General features: G+C 41.6%; 1 protein-coding gene across 1 annotated transcript in view; it reads right to left on the reverse strand.

Moving 5' to 3' along the window:
- Window positions 1–2,616: 2,616 nt before the first annotated feature.
- The window catches only part of ccdc141 (coiled-coil domain containing 141), a 51,844-nt gene continuing 33,253 nt past the window's right edge, over window positions 2,617–21,207 (reverse strand). Inside the window, exons 11-26 of the mRNA XM_021597535.3 lie at window positions 20,494–20,685; window positions 20,113–20,289; window positions 19,596–19,775; window positions 19,265–19,390; window positions 18,754–18,942; window positions 16,250–16,411; window positions 15,868–16,017; window positions 12,095–12,235; window positions 11,791–11,988; window positions 11,383–11,566; window positions 11,032–11,144; window positions 10,808–10,939; window positions 10,459–10,640; window positions 8,192–8,537; window positions 5,096–6,012; window positions 2,617–4,410 (exon numbers count right to left, since the gene is read on the reverse strand). Of these exons, the coding sequence (XP_021453210.3) occupies window positions 4,125–4,410; window positions 5,096–6,012; window positions 8,192–8,537; window positions 10,459–10,640; window positions 10,808–10,939; window positions 11,032–11,144; window positions 11,383–11,566; window positions 11,791–11,988; window positions 12,095–12,235; window positions 15,868–16,017; window positions 16,250–16,411; window positions 18,754–18,942; window positions 19,265–19,390; window positions 19,596–19,775; window positions 20,113–20,289; window positions 20,494–20,685 (3,675 nt within the window). The 3' untranslated portion in view covers window positions 2,617–4,124. The remainder of the gene's footprint in view (window positions 4,411–5,095; window positions 6,013–8,191; window positions 8,538–10,458; window positions 10,641–10,807; window positions 10,940–11,031; window positions 11,145–11,382; window positions 11,567–11,790; window positions 11,989–12,094; window positions 12,236–15,867; window positions 16,018–16,249; window positions 16,412–18,753; window positions 18,943–19,264; window positions 19,391–19,595; window positions 19,776–20,112; window positions 20,290–20,493; window positions 20,686–21,207) is intronic.

Raw genomic sequence — 21,207 nt, forward strand, 5'->3', positions numbered from 1 at the left:
ATATACAAAGTCTGCATCATAGTCTGTACCTATAAAATATTTCCCAGTCTGTATCTAATGATTTCTCATTGTCATATATTCTCTGACACAAAAAACATGCTCACTCACAGATTATTCTTCAAAACATAAAGACTGAAATAGACAGCACTCCAATAACACATTCAGAAATGTATTGGAAAATACATTAGAACAGTATTAATAAAAAAGTGTTTCATGCCAGTCTTTCAAACTCCAATTAATACATTGTCTTTATTTAAGTCCCCAGACTCCCTATTTCCCCTCCTGACCATCTTACATTTTTATCTTATTAAACTTGTTGAGGATGAATGAAGTGTTTTCCTATCTGGATTTTCAGTGTGTTGATCATGACGACTGACAGGGCTTTGAGACACTTTGCCAGGGGAACACAGACAACAGAAGTTGAGAAGTCACATTTCTTGAAATATTAAAATCACACGTCCCAAATTCACATTTGTGGACAGTTATGTACTCAGGTTAAATAAAAAATGAACTTTTCTTATTTCCAACACGTAGAGGATGTTTTAAAAATGTAAGGGTTTACCTGCAACTACCACTGACTACCACGTTTGTAGAACACCTTTCATTCTTAGCAACACACACATACTTCCCAGAATCTGGCACAACAACACTCCTTTTTAGCAGAACGTGAGTGTTACTTTGCCTTTAAATCGGACATTGTAGGGTAATAAAGTTATTTTCATCTGTTCAAGGAAAACCCTCTTTGGATTAGCTGTAAGTAGGCTAAATACACCCCGCAAACATGTAGGGACAGTTTCCCAGACACCTGGACTTGTGTGCTTATGTGTTTTACAATTCAAATATTATCAGGTCCAACAGGAATATGAGCAATGACTTTTATGTGTAATGTCGACTTCTGTTTTGAAACATGCCTGTATGTCCTGACCTTTTTTTGTGTGGAAAATTGGTATTCGCATAACGTTCTTTAAAACTGTCATGTAAAGTTCAATAATGTAATTTTACAAGCCTGTTCTTCTGTTTTTAAATTGTCTGATGTATGTACTGTATGTTGTACGTTTGTGTATAATGTTTTCAAGTTTAATTGTTCACCTGCCCGCCTTCGCCACAAGCTACAACCACACTATCTTCCAACCACATGACACGGGGAGCAGGCTTTCCGAGATGACACACTCCAGGAAGAGATCTCTTCCCACCAGGATACCCTTATGTTCTGGCTTTGACAGAAACTGATGAGTAGATCCACAGGCTGGGAATACCAGCTTACACTATTTACTGTATGTATGACATTGTTAGACTGGGGAGACCAGGCTTAACTATTTACTGTATGTATGACATTGTTAGACTGGGGAGACCAGGTTACACTATTTACTGTATGTATGACATTGTTAGGCTGGGGAGACCAGGTTACACTATGTACTGTATGTATGACATTGTTAGACTGTGGAGACCAGGTTTAACTATTTACTGTATGTATGACATTGTTTGATTAGGTCAAGTAGGTCCAGCAGGATATATTCTTCAAATTAGATGAGCTTGTGCTTTGTTCAAGGTGAAGGTAAGTCAATCAGTAGACACAAATGTTTACCAAAATAAAGTCTCAGAATAAATTGTCTAATTACCGTCAATGTCTGCTGAGTAACTGCAGGAATTAAATGGGGTGTTTGCATGTCAAATACTAGTGATTTTATCAAGAATAGCCACATTGACTCCTCTATCTGCTGCAAATAAATGTTCAGGCAGGCCAACCTCAAGCTACCTCTACCACAGGACTGGAGCCAGCCTTATCATCTCCGGAGTGAAGTAGTAGTTAGTAGAGTGGGGAGATGGAGAGAGAGGTACATGGAAGTGAAGAGGTGTAACCTGAGAAACGGGAACCACAGCTCGACCTGAGAGATTTTGTTACCCCACAACATACAGTACAACAGCAAAACAGACAACCTTAAAGGCACAGTCTGAGATTTCCAGTTATTAGTATATTTTTTTCAACTGTCTTACCTAATAACTAAAACATTTCATTTATTTTTGTTTTGTAAAACAAATCGTGAACTAAAGCTACAAATCAAGTAATGTCATGCAAGGTATTCCTTCAACACTACAGATATACTGTATCTTTGAAACCAAGTGCTATTTGTATGTCAAAATGCCATGATCATTTTCGTTGCTTATTTAATTGTGTTATAGGTGAGAGTAGTTGCATGTGGTTACAGGATTTTAGTGTAGGCTCCTGAGTGGTGCAGTGGTCTAAGGCACTGCATCTCAGTGCAAGAGGTCCTTGGTTCAAATCCAGGCTGTATCACATCCGGCTGTGATTGGAAGTCCCATAGGGCGGCACACAATTAACTCAGCTTTGTCCATTTTAGCCGGGGTAGGCTGTCATTGTAAATAAGAATTTGTTTTTAACTGACTTTCCTAGTTAAATAAAAATGATGAAGTGTTAGGTAGACAGTTTCCCAATCATAATGCAGACTAGTAAAATGCAAGAACTGAACACCTCAGTTCTCTTCCTACAGATCTTTCAATCTGAAATGTTTGATAAATGTGCATTAAATTGTAGCTAGAACCATAAAACAGCTATGACAATGTAGTGGCAGAGAAGGCACAAACAATACATACAACTTTTAGATATCAGAAGAATTACTTTATTTGAAAGACATTGATATTTAAGGGGACTTGGCTAACACAATTTACCATCATATCTCAAAGATTGAGACTTTTATAGGAAGGGCATACAGTGCTTTCAGAAAGTATTCAGACCCTTTCCCATTTCCCACATTTGTTACGTTACAGCCTTATTCTGAAATAGATTAAACATGTTTTCCCTCGTCAATCTACACACAATACCCCATAATGACAAAGCGAAAACAGGTTTTTAGACATTTTTGCACATTTATACAAAATGTAAAAACAGAAATACCTTATTTACATAAGTATTCAGACCCTTTGCTATGAGACTCGAAATTGAGCTCTGGTGCATCCAGTTTCCATTGATCATCCTTGAGATGTTTCTCCAACTTGATTGGAGTCCACCTGTGGAAAATTAAATTGATTGGACATAATCTGGAAAGGCTCACACCTGACTACATAAGGTCCCACAGTTGACAGTGAATGTCAGAGCAAAAACCAAGCTATGAGGTTGAAGGAATTGTCCGTAGAGCTGCAAGGACTGGGGCGAAGGTCCACCATCCAACAGAACAACGACCCTAAGCACACAGACAAGACAACGCAAGAGTGGCTTCAGAACAAGTGGCTGAATGTCCTTAAGTGGCCCAGCCATAGCCCAGACTTGAACCCGATCGAACATCTCTGGAGAGACCTGAAAATAGCTGTGCAGCGACGCTCCCTTTCCAACCTGACAGAGCATGAGAGGATCTGCAGAGAAGAATTGGAGAAACTCCCCAAATACAGATGTGCCAAGCTTGTAGCATCATACCCAAGAAGACTCCAGGCTGTGATCGCTGCCAAAGGTTCTTCAACAAAGTACTGAACAAAGGGTCTGAATACTTATGTAAATGTGATAATTAATTTTTTTAATTTTTTGGGGGGTGCAAAAATGTCTAAAAACCTGTTTTTGCTTTGTCATTATGGGGTATTGTGTGTACAATGATGATGAAAAAAACTAAATGTGAAATAAAGTCAAGGGATCTTAATAGTTTGCGAATGCACTGTAATACAGTATTGAAACTGAAGAAATTGCTAAATTACTGTTTTTAGCATTTATTAATAAATATACCGTATTCTCTCATTAATTGTAGGACATTTGGTCATAGAGGCACAGAATCAAATGCGCTAACTTAGATAAAAAGCAGATAAAATATAAGTATAATATTAAGGATATTTTGACTGAAGTTGAGATATAATTTGGTTTTATGCACAAATTAAACAATTGTCTAAACTACAAATAAATTAAGCTCACATTCATACACACAGTTGGTGTTTTGGGTGTAGTATGTAAGTGGTTATTGGGATCAGGTTCAGAAGTGACACCTCAGGCAGCCTTACAGATTTCACAGTTAAAATTAGGGTTATCCAGTGTACTACTGTGCAACATCAACACTACTTTCCATTACAGTGAGAGTGGAAAAGGGTCTGGCAGTGAAAAGCTTGATATAATATTTTGTATTACTTCATAACAGCAATGAGTACAGGAGGTACAGGAGAAGACACAGAGTACCAAAACAAGTGTGCCAGTCCAGCTTGAGAAGAGCGTAGTCGGGTTCGGGACAGCTGTTGTTACGTGCTTTCACCTGAAGAGCGGCACTAGAGGACAGGGTGCCGCTTGGGTTGACGGCCCGGCACGCATAGAGGCCTGCGTCGGTCTCAGTGACCTTCTGTACGAACAATGCATGTTTGCCTTTTTTTTGTGACAGCTCTATGTGCTCATCATTGGTCAGTTTCTCTCCATTCTTGAACCTGAAGCAAGAAGTGAATTATAACACAAAACACAATCACAACACAAGAAAGACACAAATCACATTCCTATTTATCAGAGGGTGAGCTGAAACACAATCAATCCAAGCAATTAGATAATTCAATGTTCTATTAAAGTGACTAATGATCGAACTTGTGTTATATAAAAGTTATGTTATTAAAAAGTAAGAAAAAAACAAACGTAAGATTAGTAAAAAAACACAAATTATTTGAGTAAAATGAAATGGAATAAATGTTTTCCACCAAAAATGACTTGAGTTTCAGATGTAACTCTATTCATGCAGTATATAAATCGATCTTATCATTTCTCAATGTGTCTTCTCCTCTCCACCTGAACGATCCTTTTGGAATTGATTTATAGAATACTCCAAACACATTGGTGTACAGTTTGCTTGTAGAATAAGCAGTGACCGTTTATGCTAATAACTTGTCATGTTAATGAAGAATAAAAATAATATAAATATTTGATTAAAATTATGAAATTCTACTATTTATCACTTGCACCAACTACTCTGTCTCCAAAATGGCACCCTATTCCATAAATAGTCCACTACTTTAAAGTAAATGCACTTTATAGTGAATAGAATACCATTTCAAACGCAGCCACTATGCTACTATTAGATAAATATTGGTCTATTACTACAACTAATGCCTATGAGCTACCCACCATGTTAAAGTAGGCTCTGGAAATCCAGTGACCTCCACTTCCAGGGTCACAGGCGATCCCTCCATAACTGTGGGACTAGACAGTAGTTTGGAGAAGTGAGGAGGGCCCTGGCCTGCTAGGGTGCTCCCCACGGACTGGCTGGTACCAGGCAGCCTGATCTCTTCTTTGATGGCTGTTGGATTGCACAGGTCTGGGTCTTGGCCCGGGTCTGTGGGTGTGACTGCTGTGGTGGTTAATGGGGAGGGGGTAGCATGCGTGTTAAGAGAACGAGTGGTGGCAGCAGCGGGGAATGCAGAGGGCACGGCAGCTCCTCGGACCATCACGCTGCTTGGGTCATGCACACACTCCTGCGTCTCTGTGACAGAGCTCTCATGCACGGAATACACGGTCTGGTGGCACTCGTTTAGGCCTAGGGGGCCGACTGGTGGGAGATTAGGGAGGTTGGGGATACCCTTGCTTTTCAGAATACTGGAGAGTGTGTTTGAGACCAGGATCGGTGCTGGGACAGTCAGGGTGCTCTGGACGAAAGAAGAGGACTTCTCTCTGAACTTGGTGTTGAGGCCGAATGTAGGAGAGTGGCAGCTTTCAGTCTGCTCTCTGATCCTCTGTTGGCTCTGGCTGTTGTTTTCATTATTACGTGTGGAGCGTAACTGGTGGCTGTACTGGTTGATGTGAATGGTGTGGGACTGGGAGCTGAGACAGAAACCATCCAGGTCCAGGTCATTCTCAGATAGGACGATGTTGGACTCTGGGGTCTCGGAGAGTGGGGGCAGAGAGATGTCGTCGGGGGAAGTGCACTCATATTCGTCATTGGACAGGGACTCTTCTGTCATGAGGTTATGCCGCTGAAGGTTCCCCTCTGTCAGACCACCTGCGGGAGGCAGCAGGGGTGATACATCTTGGGAGAAAGGCTCGCCCTGCAAGGATTGGAAAAAATAAACAAATACACAATAATAGCATGTATTGTCTTAACTATATGTTTTACCTCTGGGTGATGTCATTCGGAAACAAAGTTAACTTTAATTTATATGCGAAAGATACACAGCTATACATTTCGATGAAACATGGTGAAGCCCCAAAATTGCCCTCCCTGTGTTTCAAACATAAGGAAATGGATGGCGGCAAATGTTTTACTTTTAAACTCGGGAAAAACAGAGATGCTAGTTCTAGGTCCCAAGATCTGACAATGAATCTTGATGGTTGTACAGTCGTCTCAGATAAAACTGTAAAGGACCTTGGCGTTACTCTGGACCCTGATCTCTCTTTTGACAAACCTATCAAGACAGCTTTTTTCCATCTACGTAACATTGCAAAAATCAGAGTCTTTCTGTACAAAAATGATGCAGAAAAATGTATCCATGCTTTTATCACTTCTAGATTAGTCTACTGCAATGCTCTACATTCCGGCTACCCGGATAAAGCACTAAATAAACTTCAGCTAGTGCTAAACACAGCTGCTACAATCTTGACTAGAACCAACCTTTTTTATCATATTACTCCAATTCTAGCCTCTATATATTGGATTCCTGTTACGGCTAGGGCTTTCAAGGTTTTACTGCTAACCTACAAAGCATTACATGGGCTTGCTCCTATCTATCTTTCCGATTTGGTCCTGTCGTACATACCTATATGTACACTACTGTCACAAGACGCAGGCCTCCTTACCGTCCCTAGAATTTCTAAGCAAACAGCTGGAGGCAGGGCTTTCTCTTATAGAGCTACATTTTTATGGAATGGTCTACCTCTCCATGTGAGAGACCCAGACTCGGTCTCAACCTTTAAGTCTTTATTGAAGACTCATCTCTTCAGTAAGTCCTATGATTGAGTGTAGTCTGGCCCAGGGGTGCGAAGGTGAACGGAAAGGCACTGGAGCGACGAACCACCTTTGCTGTCTCTGCCTGGCCGGTTCCCCTCTCTCCACTGGGATTCTCTGCTTCTAACTCTATTACGGGGGCTGAGCCACTGTCTTACTGGTGCTCTTCAATGCCATCCCTAGGAGGGGTGCGTCACTTGAGTGGGTTGAGTCACTGACATGATCTTCCTGTCCGGGTTGGCGCCCCCCTCAGGTTCGTGCCATGGGGGAGATCTTCGTGGGCTATACTTGGCCTTGTCTCAGGGTAGTAAGTTGGTGGTTGAAGATATCGCTCTAGTGGTGTGGGGGCTGTGCTTCGGCAACGTGGGTGGGGTTGTATCCTGCATGGTTGGCCCTGTCCGGGGGTATTGTCGGACGGGGCCACAGTGTCTCCCGACTCCTCCTGTCTCAGCATCCAGTAATTATGCTGCAATAGTTTGTGTGTCGGGGGAATAGGGTCAGTCTGTGATATCTGGAGTATTTATCCTGCCTTATCCAATGTCCTGTGTGAATTTAAGTATGCTCCCTCTAATTCTCTCTCTCTCTCTTTTTCTTCTCTCAGAGGACCTGAGCCCTAGGACCATGCCTCAGGATTACCTGGCCTGATGACTCCTTGCTGTCCCCAGTCCACCTGGTCATGCTGCTGCTCCAGTTTCAACTGTTCTGCCTGTGGCTATGGAACCCTGACCTGTTCACAAATCTGATGTGCTACCTTGTCCCAGACCTGCTGTTTTCAACTCTCTTTCTCTCTCGCTACAGCACCTGCTGTCTTTAACTCTGAATGATCGGCTATGAAAAGGCAACTGACATTTACTCCTGAGGTGCTGACCTGTTGCACCCTCTACAACTACTGTGATTATTATTATTTGACCCTGCTGGTCATCTATGAACGTTTGAACATCTTGGCCATGTTCTGTTATAATCTCCATCCGGCACAGCCAGAAGAGGACTGGCCACCCATCAGAGCCTGGTTCCTCTCTAGGTTTCTTCCTTGGTTCCTGCCTTTCTAGGGAGTTTTACCGAGCCACCCTGCTTCTACACCTGCATTGCTTGCTGTTTGGGGTTTTAGGCTGGGTTTCTGTATAGCACTTTGTGACATCGGCTGATGAAAAAGGGCTTTTTAATACATTTGATTGATTGAAATTGAACATGCACATCCCTTATTCATGGGATTTTGGGCCAGAAAAAAAGTATGATAATAGGCTATGATAATTGGAAAGCCAATAGTCTTACTGAGGACTTACTGTAAGAGGACCAATCTGATCAGTATTAGAAGTATGAAACCCAGGGAAGTTCCTCTGAGCAGGGCCCTGCCTCTCCTTCTTCTGGAACTCTCTCTGTATATCAGAGAAGCTGGGAGCTGAAGCGAAGGCTGGGGGAGGAGGAAGAGTAGGAGAGGTGACCAGAGACTTGATCCCTGCCTGTTGGAGCACATGGACTTTCCTGTCCCTCTCCAGTGGTGAACAGGACAGGTTGAAGGTGTGTGTGCAGCAGAAAGAGGTGCTCAGCTGCTCTTTACTCTCCTGTGTTGACCTGCTGGTGATCGTCTCCACTCTGCTCATCTCTGAGTACGCCTTCTGTGTGTGATACCTATAATAATAATTATAATAATGCATGGGTTGTATATAGCCATTTTCATCAAACCAAAGTCTCTTTACAATAGCAAAAAATATATATACAGTGCCTTGCGAAAGTATTCGGCCCCCTTGAACTTTGCGACCTTTTGCCACATTTCAGGTTTCAAACAAAGATATAAAACTGTATTTTTTTGTGAAGAATCAACAACAAGTGGGACACAATCATGAAGTGGAACGACATTTATTGGATATTTCAAACTTTTTTAACAAATCAAAAACTGAAAAATTGGGCGTGCAAAATTATTCAGCCCCCTTAAGTTAATACTTTGTAGCGCCACCTTTTGCTGCGTTTACAGCTGTAAGTCGCTTGGGGTATGTCTCTATCAGTTTTGCACATCGAGAGACTGACATTTTTTCCCATTCCTCCTTGCAAAACAGCTCGAGCTCAATGAGGTTGGATGGAGAGCATTTGTGAACAGCAGTTTTCAGTTCTTTCCACAGATTCTCGATTGGATTCAGGTCTGGACTTTGACTTGGCCATTCTCACACCTGGATATGTTTATTTTTGAACCATTCCATTGTAGATTTTGCTTTATGTTTTGGATCATTGTCTTGACGGAGATTTGTCTTCCAACCCAGTCTGAGGTCTTTTGCAGACTCCATCAGGTTTTCTTCCAGAATGGTCCTGTATTTGGCTCCATCCATCTTCCCATCAATTTTAACCATCTTCCCTGTCCCTGCTGAAGAAAAGCAGGCCCAAACCATGATGCTGCTACCACCATGTTTGACAGTGGGGATGGTGTGTTCAGCTGTGTTGCTTTTATGTCAAACATAACGTTTTGCATTGTTGCCAAAAAGTTCAATTTTGGTTTCATCTGACCAGAGCACCTTCTTCCACATGTTTGGTGTGTCTCCCAGGTGGCTTGTGGCAAACTTTAAACTACACTTTTTATTGATATCTTTAAGAAATGGCTTTCTACTTGCCACTCTTCCATAAAGGCCAGATTTGTGCAATATACGACTGATTGTTGTCCTATGGACAGAGTCTCCCACCTCAGCTGTAGATCTCTGCAGTTCATCCAGAGTGATCATGGGCCTCTTGGCTGCATCTCTGATCAGTCTTCTCCTTGTATGAGCTGAAAGTTTAGAGGGACGGCCAGGTCTTGGTAGATTTGCAGTGGTCTGATACTCCTCCCATTTCAATATTGCACAGTGCTCCTTGGGATGTTTAAAGCTTGGGAAATCTTTTTGTATCCAAATCCGGCTTTAAACTTCTTCACAACAGTATCTCGGACCTGCCTGGTGTGTTCCTTGTTCTTCATGATGCTCTCTGCGCTTTTAACGGACCTCTGAGACTATCACAGTGCAGGTGCATTTATACGGAGACTTGATTGCACACAGGTGGATTGTATTTATCATCATTAGTCATTTAGGTCAACATTGGATCATTCAGAGATCCTCACTGAACTTCTGGAGAGAGTTTGCTGCACTGAAAGTAAAGGGGATGAATAATTTTGCACACCCAATTTTTCAGTTTTTGATTTGTTAAAAAAGTTTGAAATATCCAATAAATGTCGTTCCACTTCATGATTGTGTCCAACTTGTTGTTGATTCTTCACAAAAAAATACAGTTTTATATCTTTATGTTTGAAGCCTGAAATGTGGCAAAAGGTCGCAAAGTTCAAGGGGGCCGAATACTTTCGCAAGGCACTGTATATAATGAAATATCAACAAAACAGAAAAAGGGGAGTAAGGGGAGAGGAATGTGTGTGTTGTATGTGTGATCGCAAAGTTACTCGACCAGCCCTTTTCAGCTTTTTTCTGCTCATACTCTTGTTTTGTTACTGTTACAAACTGTCTTTATATTTGTGCAAATAAACTAAACTAAACTAAACTACGTGTGGATAGTGTCGGAGATGCATGGTTGCAGGTACCTGCTCTCTGATAACACTTTGTTGTGATGTTCTGGGTGGTGTTTGTCTGGAAGGTCCTGGCTCCTTGTTTTGCGGACATGAGGTTTCTTGCTTCTTGTATTTTCTATTGTTTTGATGGGTACCTCTTTCCCGTTCCCTCCCATGGTTAGTTCAGGAGTGTGTCCAGTTTCTTTCAGCTCAGACTGAATAAATGCAGGGAACCCACATTTCATTTAACATACTATGAGTAAGCAATTGTGATACTGAAACTATTGTTTGTTTTTTACAGTTTACAGGTGGCGTCAGAAGTGGGATTCAAACCCACTGAAGCAGACAAAGTAGTGTCCTGTTTCCATCTCAATAAACTTACAACATCAAGAGACTCCTGGGGGTACATCTCAGCTTTCTCTGTTTCTTGGTTTGATTTTTGTTCTTGTTTGTTTTCCTCTTGTATGACATTATGCATTTTTTTTATTTCAGGCTCCTCCTTCAAAGCCTCATTCTGAAATAAGAGGAAAGTCACATATTTTTAGGTCCTTTCCTATTAAAATTACTGAAGAAAATTACTAGGCCCCCCCAACAAATTCATCGTACCTGTAGTTTAGCCTCCAAATCCATTAATCCATTACAAAGTTCCTTTATCGATTCCACTATCTCATTGTGTTTGGTTTGAGTTTTCTCCATATACTTCTTTCCCTCCTCAGCACCTGTACATTAAAGACAATTCATACAGTCCTCAATGCCAGTGTCATGGGCGTAACTTCCACTAAGGACAGGGGGACATAACCCCCCTACATCTTGAAACATTATTTTTGTTCAGCTATATGTACAGTAAGCTACGTAAGCATCCATTTCCTTACCCCTCCCAAAAAAAGATGAACCAGACCCGAAAAATTATTTCTAAAATCAAGATGGTGGTTTGTTGTGTGTGATCTGGCCCCTTACCATGCAGACGGACAGCCAATTCTGTGATTTGGCTGATCCTCTCCTCTTGCTGGGGCACAGTGGGCCAAACAAACTTCTCAAACTGCTTGTAAAGAATAGACACTGCTTCCCTGGTCTTACACTGGGAAGAGTACTTCCCTACTCTCACAATTGTAGCACTTGCTTCATCACACCAGAACTGATACTGAAATTCAAAAGCAGAAGAATTGTGAGACATTTGCACCAGAGATAAGGGGAGAAAATGCGTGTTGAGCCACTTCATTCAGAAAAATCATAACAATCATAACACAAAATATACTACATCCAATTCCCTTAAATTTGTGAGGATTTTTGACAAGATGTTAATTTCCATAATTGACAAGTATAGGGTCAATGATGTATCTTCTTAAGTGTTGTCCAACCATGCACCTCCTCCATAGCTTGCTGCAGCTTCATGCTCATGTCCAGGTTCCCTCTGTACTCCTCCACAGTCTTGTCAAAGTCCCCCAGCTGTCTCTGTAGCTCATTGACAGCATCCTCTATCTCTCTGGGGCTACTGCCTTTCAGATGCTTCTCTGTGCTGGATGTCACTTTCACTGTGAAAGCCTGCATTCTCTTCTTCAATACCTGGTTGAAGAGAGAAATAAATAAATTAAGAATGAACAGAGAAAGAGGCTAAATAAATATGCATGTAAACCATTGAACAGCAGGGAAAGAGGGAAATGTGTCTCACCTGTAACTTTTCATTATAAATCTCTATTTGCTGGATTTGGTTTTTAACTGCTTTGAGGTTCCTTGACTTGTCGTTTCTCTTCATATAATTGAACTTCACATTGTTGAATTTCTTCTTGAGATCCTTGAATGACTCTCTCAGCTGAAATTTAAATATATATATATATATATATATATATATATTAATAACAAAGGCTTTCAATCAGAATACAAAACATTTAAATCAGTTAAGACCTAAAATCCAATATCATCATCCCGTGTTTCTTATCTGTGTTGGCAGCTAAATCAATTGTAATTCACTCCCCTTGATACGGTTACAGAACATTGAACGTGTACCATCTAACAGCACCACCAGAGAGATGGTTGAGAGGAGGGGGGCTGGGTATCCTATCCCAGGAAAACAGAACAGTGCATCAGAGCAGGGTTGGATTCAGATTCAGTCACTGGGGGGATTATTTTGGTGAGCTTAATGGCTAAGTCTGGGGACGTGATTTATTCTGCAGGGCCATTTCTGTTCTGTTCGACAGGCATCCGCAATGGTAGAATGGCCAGCTCATGTGTCAGACCAGGACAGCTGCAGCCTCACCAACCTCCCCCTGCCCTCCACATCCCATTTTGGGAGCCGCATATAACTCTAACTATCTTCCTGGCTTTTTCCCGACCTGGAATGGGTTTGGGTACATGGGGAGTTTTACTGCCCAGAGAGAGAGAGGGGGTAGTGGAGGAAGGTAGAGACGGAGAGACAGAGAGAAATAGAGAGAAATAGAGAGAGAGAGGGTTTGGGGAGTCAAATCACAGCAGGGGGAAGCAAAAAGCCCAAAATACAGCATGAGTTTCAAGGAAATCTTAAGGAAAGGCTGTTTGTTGTCAAACAGGACTGTACTATCTCACCTTTATGTAACCTTTATTTAACTAGACAAGTCAGTTAAGAACATATTCTTATTTCCAATGACGGCCTACCCTGGCCAAACCCTAACTGACAACGCTGGGCCAATCACGGCCGGTTGCGATACAGCCTGGAATCAAACCAGGCTCTGTAGTGATGCCTCTAGCTCTGAGATGCAGTCCCTTAGACCACTGCGCCACTCGGGAGCCCCAAGTAGCTGGAGTTGGGCTTGCCAAAGCAATTACTGTGTAGCTACTGAGCCAGCTGCTGCTGAGAACTACATGACTGACTTCTGACTCAGTGATAACTTAAAAGAACCAAAGTAAATAACCTTTAGGGAACTATAAAAATAGATACAGAAGAATAATTGTATTGGTTTGCTAAAAAGACATTAAGACCACACCATTGTGTTATTTTGAGAGTACTACAATTATCAGAGTTCAAAACATAAAATAAAAAAACTTTCTTCTCATTCAAAATAGTCAATCATTCAAATCAAATCACATTTTAATAGTCACATGCACCATATGATGCACATGCACAGGAAATATGCACATGTAGGTAGAGTTATTAAAGTGATTATGCATAGATGATAACAACAGAGAGTAGCAGCGGTGATTACTTTCAAAGTATTGTTTCAAGTATTTGAAAATAGAAGAGATTGCTGTAGTTCAGAGAAGCAGAATGGTCTGAGTCTTGATGGCAGTAGGCTTGGGCTAGCTACTGTAGAAGAAGGATCTGAGAGCACGGTCTGATTTAAATGGTCTCATCCCAGCTGATGAGCAGCAGCAACTGCCCCTGCTGCTAAGATGCCATCATGTTTACTCATACATACTTATGAAAGGGTGTTGGCTAGATAACCATGGCTGCCGGTCACTGACACCATCAGCCACATGGTCTGTCTTTTTTCATGGTGACACTATGACACAGCAAAGAGAGAAAAAAGTCCTTCTCTCAATTTCTAATCACAAATATTACTACTTAATACTTAACACATAATGGCTTAATATTTACTTAAGTCATTATTAATATTAAATGCTTAGCGAGTCGTTACTATTAAGATTATATTGATTATATAATCTACTTAAAATGTAATTCAATTGAAAGTCATCTTTTTTCAGAATTTATCTTCTCGTTGTTTATTCATGCAGATATAAATTATTGTTTATTGGTCTAAAATGACATAAAACAGGATTGGGCATAATTCCATTTCAATTCAGTCAATTCATTAAGTAAACTGAAAATTCCAATGCTAGGACAATTGAAATTGAAATTTCAGTTTACTGTACTTCCTGAATTGACTAAATTGAAATGGAATTGACACCACCCCTGAAATAAGAGTGTACACGTGTATCACTGTTTGGTGAATGTCGAGATATGTCTACTGTAGGTATGCTCAGCCAACTGTATGGTGTCCCTTGCTAAAAAGAAGTATGTCAACCTGTATCAGCTAGTTGTCAGTGTATGAAATACTGTCAGATGCAATCCAAGTAATGGTCCAAGCCAGGTGATACTGTATATTCAAGACATTTTTAGGGGAGCTCTCATCTCTCAGAAGGCAACAGTGCTCTGCTGGCCAGATATAATCACATCTTAATGGAATCTACACATTATAATTGACATCAGAGGTGTATTCATTAGTCGGATTCTGTTGCAAAACGTTCTGCAACGGAAACCGTTTACTCTAAATAGAAAGCGTTTTGCAATGAAAACAAGTTTCATTCTGTTTGCTTGGTTTGCTTACATTTGGTAGCAAGAGTAAACAGTTCCTGTTTCAAATGGAAACATTTTGCAACGGAATCCAACTAATAAATGCACCCCAGTTTACATTTTATTTATTTAACTTTAACGGCCTACCCCGACCAAACCCAGACAAAATTGGGCCAATTGCATGGATTCGCACCAGGAACTGTAGTGACGCCTCTTGCACTGAGATGCTGCGCCACTCAGGAGACAGCTGCGCCACTCAGGAGCTGAGAGGTAGGATTCCCCCCAAAGACCTAACTTCGCAAGTATTGGTATCTCAAGTATGTGTATTAAGAGTAGAGATATTTATGGTATGTACAACCCAGCAGTGAAAGATAGAAACCCTACAGAAAACACAAATAGAAACAAGTTTCATTTCCGAACCATCTTAAGTACAGTTATATATTGATAAAAGCATGTTTTATGAAAGTTTCAAATTGCCATAGAGGCCCAACAAATCATGTCTCGGGCATAAAGGGTGTGTTTGAGTAAAAATAGAGTAGCATGAATAGATTTGGAACAGAACACTAATAAATCTAGATTTGTGTGTGAACTTAAGACTAGTACCAACCATACCTCTAGGCCTGCATATGGCACGCAGATAATAATTATGTCCAGTTAATCTCTAATTAATAAGGGAGACCTCCTGATCCCTTGTCTGACTGAGGGCCCTGGTATTGAGGACTCTTTTATTTGGGTTACCCTTCCACAGCTGATACGAGAGGAATCTGCCCTCCTGACTGGAGTGACATGAGACAAATGGCAGAGAGGGAGGGAGGGAGGGGGAAAATGTAACTTTGAATAGAGGCCCTCTAGAGACAAAGATCACAGTCCCGGAGCTAAATTTAGACACGGGACAGCTGTGCTATGCTATGCTGCTAGGCCAGACAATAAAAAGCCCCAGGAACTACAAAAGCCTAAAGTCCTAACACAAATTAATACTTGAGCTCTTGATCTGGGGCCTGGGTTATATACATTGGGATGAATAACCAAGAGTAACAGTCTTATTGAGATAAAGCCAAAGAGTTGTTTCACCGTCTGACCTCAATGATCTCCTCCTTGAAGCAGTGTGTGTGTGCGTGTGTGTGTGTGTGTGTGTGTGTGTGTGTGTACGCGCGTGCTAGAGAGAGGGTTTCATTCACCTCAGTGATCTCCTCCTTGAAGACACAGTAGCGCAGGTTGCTGGTGAGGCTCTCTTCACACCTGTTGGCCTCGGTGCTCCAGTTCACACAACCTCTCTCCAGTCTCTCCAGACGCTCCTGCAGACGCCGCACTGTAAACCCTGAGGCATGCTGGGACGGAAGGAGAGTGAAGTTCTGTATCATAAGATTATGGCCATGTAATGTAACTAGATTTTCAAAAGCATACTAATATTTGTTAGTGTGCATGCAAAGTTTTTTTTAAATAAGTAAAGTAATAGAGCACATGGAGCAAGGGGAGTGCAAACACAATGAAAAAAAAACTCGGGGTCAAGACGAACAAACAAACAGTGATGAATGATGAGGTGTTGCCTTCCAGTCTCACCGACTGCTGGACAGTGTTGCTGATGTCTCCTCCCAGAGAGATAGCCAGCTTGTACAGGTGTCTGATGTGGCTCTGTCTGTCCTGGTGTTGGATCAGCTGGATCTTAGCCTGGCTCGTCTCACTGAACCCTGTCACAGGCTCCGACGTTAACAACTTATCCAACTGGGGACACCACAATTAACCAATTAGGAGGCTGTTTATTGAACAGTTTTCCAATTAGGTGGCTGTTTATTTGTTGCTATGATCAGTATCTATGTGAATGTTTGTTGATGTTTGCATATCACCAGGTGGTCAAGATTCGATTTCGAATAACCAAGTAATGCAGCCTTATATTCAATTACTGTTCTATTAGTGTGTTCTGGGATATCTTATCTAGGAAACCCCCTGAGCTCATAGAAGGCTGATTTATTCTCTTGGATTCTATCTTGACTCATCTTGTGTAATGATGCCGTTATTCATTAAATAGGTGTTTATTTAACTTCATTTCTCAAATCAAATAGATTTTTCACGTTTCCCGAATACAACGGGTGTAGACTTAACCGTGAAGTGAATGCTTGCTTATTAGCTCTTCCCAAAAATAGTAACACAAGAGGAATAGAATACACAAGAATGGAGCTATATTCAGGGAGATAGAGTACCTAGTCAATGTGCCAAGGTACAAGGTATTTGAGGTAGATATGTACATGAAAGGTAAAGTGACTAGGCATCACGGTAGATAACAATATGAGTAAAATAAAGAACAGAGTAGCAACAGCATATGAGTGTGTTGTGTCTGTATGCGTGTGTGTGTGTGTATTTGTGTTTGTGTTGTCGGTATGCATGTGTGTGCAAATGTGCTTATGTAGTGTATGTGAATGCGTATAGGTTTTGTGTGAGAGTGTCAGTGTCAGTGTAGTGTGTGTGTGAGTATGTATATAGTGTGTATACAGTATATAGTCTTGTGAATGTGCATAAAGTCAGTGCAAGACAGTTAGTCAGTGCAGATAGTCTGGGTAAACATTAATTAACTACTTATGGCTTGGGGGTAGAAGCTGTCTCGGAGCGTGTTGGTCTGAGAGCCGATGTCCCGAGTGAATAGTTTTGGGTGGCTGGAGTCTTTGGCAATTTTTGGGGCATTCCTCTGACACCACCTGATATAGAGGTCCTGGATCGGCCCCAGTGATGTACTGGGCTGTCCGCACCACCCTCTGTAGCACTTTTCTGTCGAGCGTGGTGCATTTGCATAGCAAGTGGGGATGCAGCCAGTCAAGATGCTCTCGATGGTGGACTTCAGAACTTTGAGGATCCGAAAGCTCATGAAGAGGCGCTGTTGTGCTGACCTGCTCTACTACAGCCCTGTCGATGTGATGGGGGCGTACTCATAACCTCTTTCTCCTGTAGTCCACGATCAGCTCTTTGGTCTTACAGATGTTGGGGGAGAAGTTATTGTCATGGCACCACACTGCCAAGTCTCTGACCTCCTCCCTGTAGGCTGTGACATTGCCATCGGTGATCAGGCCTACCACCGTTGTGTCGTTAGCAAACCTGATAATGGTGCTGGAGTCGTGGGTGGACACAGTTGTGGGTGAACAGGGAGTACAAGAGGGGACTAAGCACACACCCTTGAGCATCCCCCATGTTGAGGGTCAGCATAGTGGACGTGTTGCTTCCTACCCTCACCACCTGGGGCCGTTCTGTCAGGAAGTCTAGGATCCAGTTACAGAGGGAGATGTTCACTCCCAGGGTCCCCAGCTTGGTAATGAGCATGGAAGGGACTATGGTGTTAAATGCTGAGGAGTGGTCTATGAACCGCACTCTCACATGTTATTTCCCCTCTTGTCCAGGTGGGAGAGGTCATCTGTGGATCTTTTGGGTGGTGTGCAGATTGGAGTGGGTCCAGGGTGTCTGGGATGATAGTGTTGATGTGGGTCATGAACAGCCTTTGAATATTTACAGATGTGAATGCCACATGGCGATAGTCATTTAGGGAGGAACAGGGACAATAGTGGTCAAATTGAAACATGTTGGGATTACAGACTGGGACAAGAAGAGATTGAAGATTTCCGTGAAGACACTTGAAAGCTGGTCTGCATATGCTTTGAGAACAACATCTTCACATTCATATGAATCAATGTACCAACCATAAAGCTATCGCTAGTATTTGACTCAAAGGCGTAGTGTAATGTGGATGAAGCATGCAAAGTATCAATCTCTTATGGTACATTTTAGGCTGAAAAGGTCTGCGAGGTACTATATCTCCAGCACATCTCTAAATTAATATCCTGTGTTCTTCGGTTTATACAGCAAAGCTAGATGGGTAACTAACTCTGATAGTTACAGTATTTATGTGACATTTAAAGCTGAAAATGCCTATGAAGGGCAGAGAACTTTAATCTAAACTGATCCCATGTGTTCTCTCAAACACACAGCAAAGATAGTTTCCCTGCCAGACCCAGACACAATGGCTCTGAAGAGACAACAGCAAAGATAACATGACGCATCCCGCTTAGACTATGTGTTGTTACCTCTTCATAAAGCTGGTGGAACTTCACAGCCATCTTGAGGACAGACTCATACTCTTTGATGTTATCTTTCACTCTCTGATGAAGGTGAAGCATCTCTGTGACCTTCTCACTCTTCTCTTTGATAGGAATTCCTTTCAGTGCCAACAGTTCTGATGTCTTCACCATGTATTCTACCTCCGCATTCAGTTGCTACAGGGGGACATACATTACATAGAGAATAATTATGCATATTTACTTATAGGACATCACATGATGGGCCAGATCAAAGAATGAAGAGAGATGACACAAATGTAAAAAGATTCAGGCATGGTGTCAAGCTACTTAGAGCCACCGTATAGATACTGTACTATCAAGCAGTGTATACAGACTAAATGTGTTCTGACCAACACTAAACAGACGATATCATTCTATTGGTACTCATAAAACCATTGTGTTCTGTAAAAAAATATATACATAATAATGTTGTGATTTATTCTACCTATATGACAGGTCAATGGGCTATAGTTCTTACCAGGAACTGGGGTTTATCTAGGCTAAAGTTCTCCAGTAGCTTTGACACAGTCTGAAGGTCACTTCCCAGATCTACTTTAGAAGTCGGGACAAGAACCTCCTCCACACTCTTCAGGTCATGAACAGTCTGTAAAAAACACATTTAGAAAAAACGGAATAATATAAAAAACTGAATTAAAAAGAAACATCTGTTCTGACATTGTATTCAGGGGGGGTCTTACTACTAATCTTACTGTAATTCATGATATTGCACTTGATGATACATTAAGAATAGATTGGTTGAGATTCAGGAGTTTGTAATGATATACATTATCTACTTCTTTTTACTGTACCTTTTTCAATTGTTCTTTGTATTTCTTCCACTGTTTCTTGATGGACTTCACCTGATTGACGTGGAGCTGCCAGGAGGTCCAGAGGTCTGACAGGTCCATCTTCTTCTTGTTCAGCTCCTCCATGGTCTTTTCCACCACACTGATGGCTGCCCTCACATTCAGGTTCAGGTCCTCACTCACCTGACGATGCCAGCATAAAGAATCCATTGCTATCAGGTACTGGGTCTTGTCTGTATCCTACAGCCCTCACATACGAAGCACCACTGGATGTTGGTCTAACCATTCTCCCTCTTGTTTGAATTACAGTAATAAATGGTTCTAAGGTTTCTCTATATGCGTGCAGACAGTGGCCTGTCAAGTACAATTTATTCCAAAGATAATTACACAGCAACTTCTACTAGATACGTATAATCAATACATCTAAAACTGGCAAATGTCAGGCTGCCAAAACTGTTGCATGAATAATAGCATTTGAAGAAGTCCTAACAATTTCTCTAACCATGTAATAATGTCTAACCATGTTAGATGAATTGATGTAGTTGTTTCCCAGGTCCTGCATGGCAAGGAAGCGTTCCAACATGGACTGCCACTTAGCATCAGCGATCTCCTTCGACGTGACGCCACTCTCCTTGTTCTCCTCCTCCTCTGGCTTCCAGTTATAGCTCTCATGTAGACTCTGCATCTGCTCATCCACCTGAAACAGCATAGGAGTTACAACTCTATTCAGTACAATGTAACTGTTATTCTGTTATTCACATTTCAGTTCAAATACATACAGAACAAGGTTGTTCAGTCAGTCAAGATACCACTGTGTCACCTACCACTGTAAAACACTAACATACACATAACAAAAAAACATAATTACATTTCAACAAAATATAATGTAAGACAAAATAACCTCCTCAGCAATTCGCAAGAAGCCCACGTATGGTCGGATATTGTCAATGCGGGATGTGATGTTTCTGGTGACTGTCTTCAACTCCTCCTCTAACAGTGATGCTTTGTTGGAGAACTCAGTGGCTTCAGGACACTCCAGTGTTTTCAGTTCCGTTATCTGTTCTGCCATGGCATCTGCCTCAATGCCTGTTTCCTGAGAACCAAATGACCAGGATTGAGAAGCTCTATAGTATCACACATATACAGTACCAGTCAAAAGTTTGGACACACCTACTCATTCAATGTTTTTCTTTATTTGTACTATTTTCTACATTGTAGAATAAAATAACACATATAGAATCATGTAGTTATCAAAAAAGTGTTAAACAAATCTAAATATATTTTATATTTAAGATTCTTCAAAGCAGCAACCCTTTTCCTTGATGACTGCTTCGCACACTCTTGGCATTCTCTCAACCAGCTTCACCTGGAATGCTTTTCCAACCATCTTGAAGGAGTTCCCACATATGCTGAGCACTTGCTGGCTGCTTTTCCTTCACTCTGCGGTCAAACTCATCCCAAACCATATCAATTGGGTTGAGGTCGGGTGATTGTGGAGGCCAGATCATCTGATGCAGCACTTCATCACTCTCCTTCTCGGTCAAATAGCCCTTACACAGCCTGGAGGTGTGTTGGGTCATTGTCCTGTTGAAAAACAGATAATAGTCCCACTTAG

This window comes from Oncorhynchus mykiss, chromosome 3 (genome assembly GCF_057628025.1).
Source record: "Oncorhynchus mykiss isolate SJ-2025 chromosome 3, ASM5762802v1, whole genome shotgun sequence".
Classification (NCBI taxonomy): domain Eukaryota; kingdom Metazoa; phylum Chordata; class Actinopteri; order Salmoniformes; family Salmonidae; genus Oncorhynchus; species Oncorhynchus mykiss.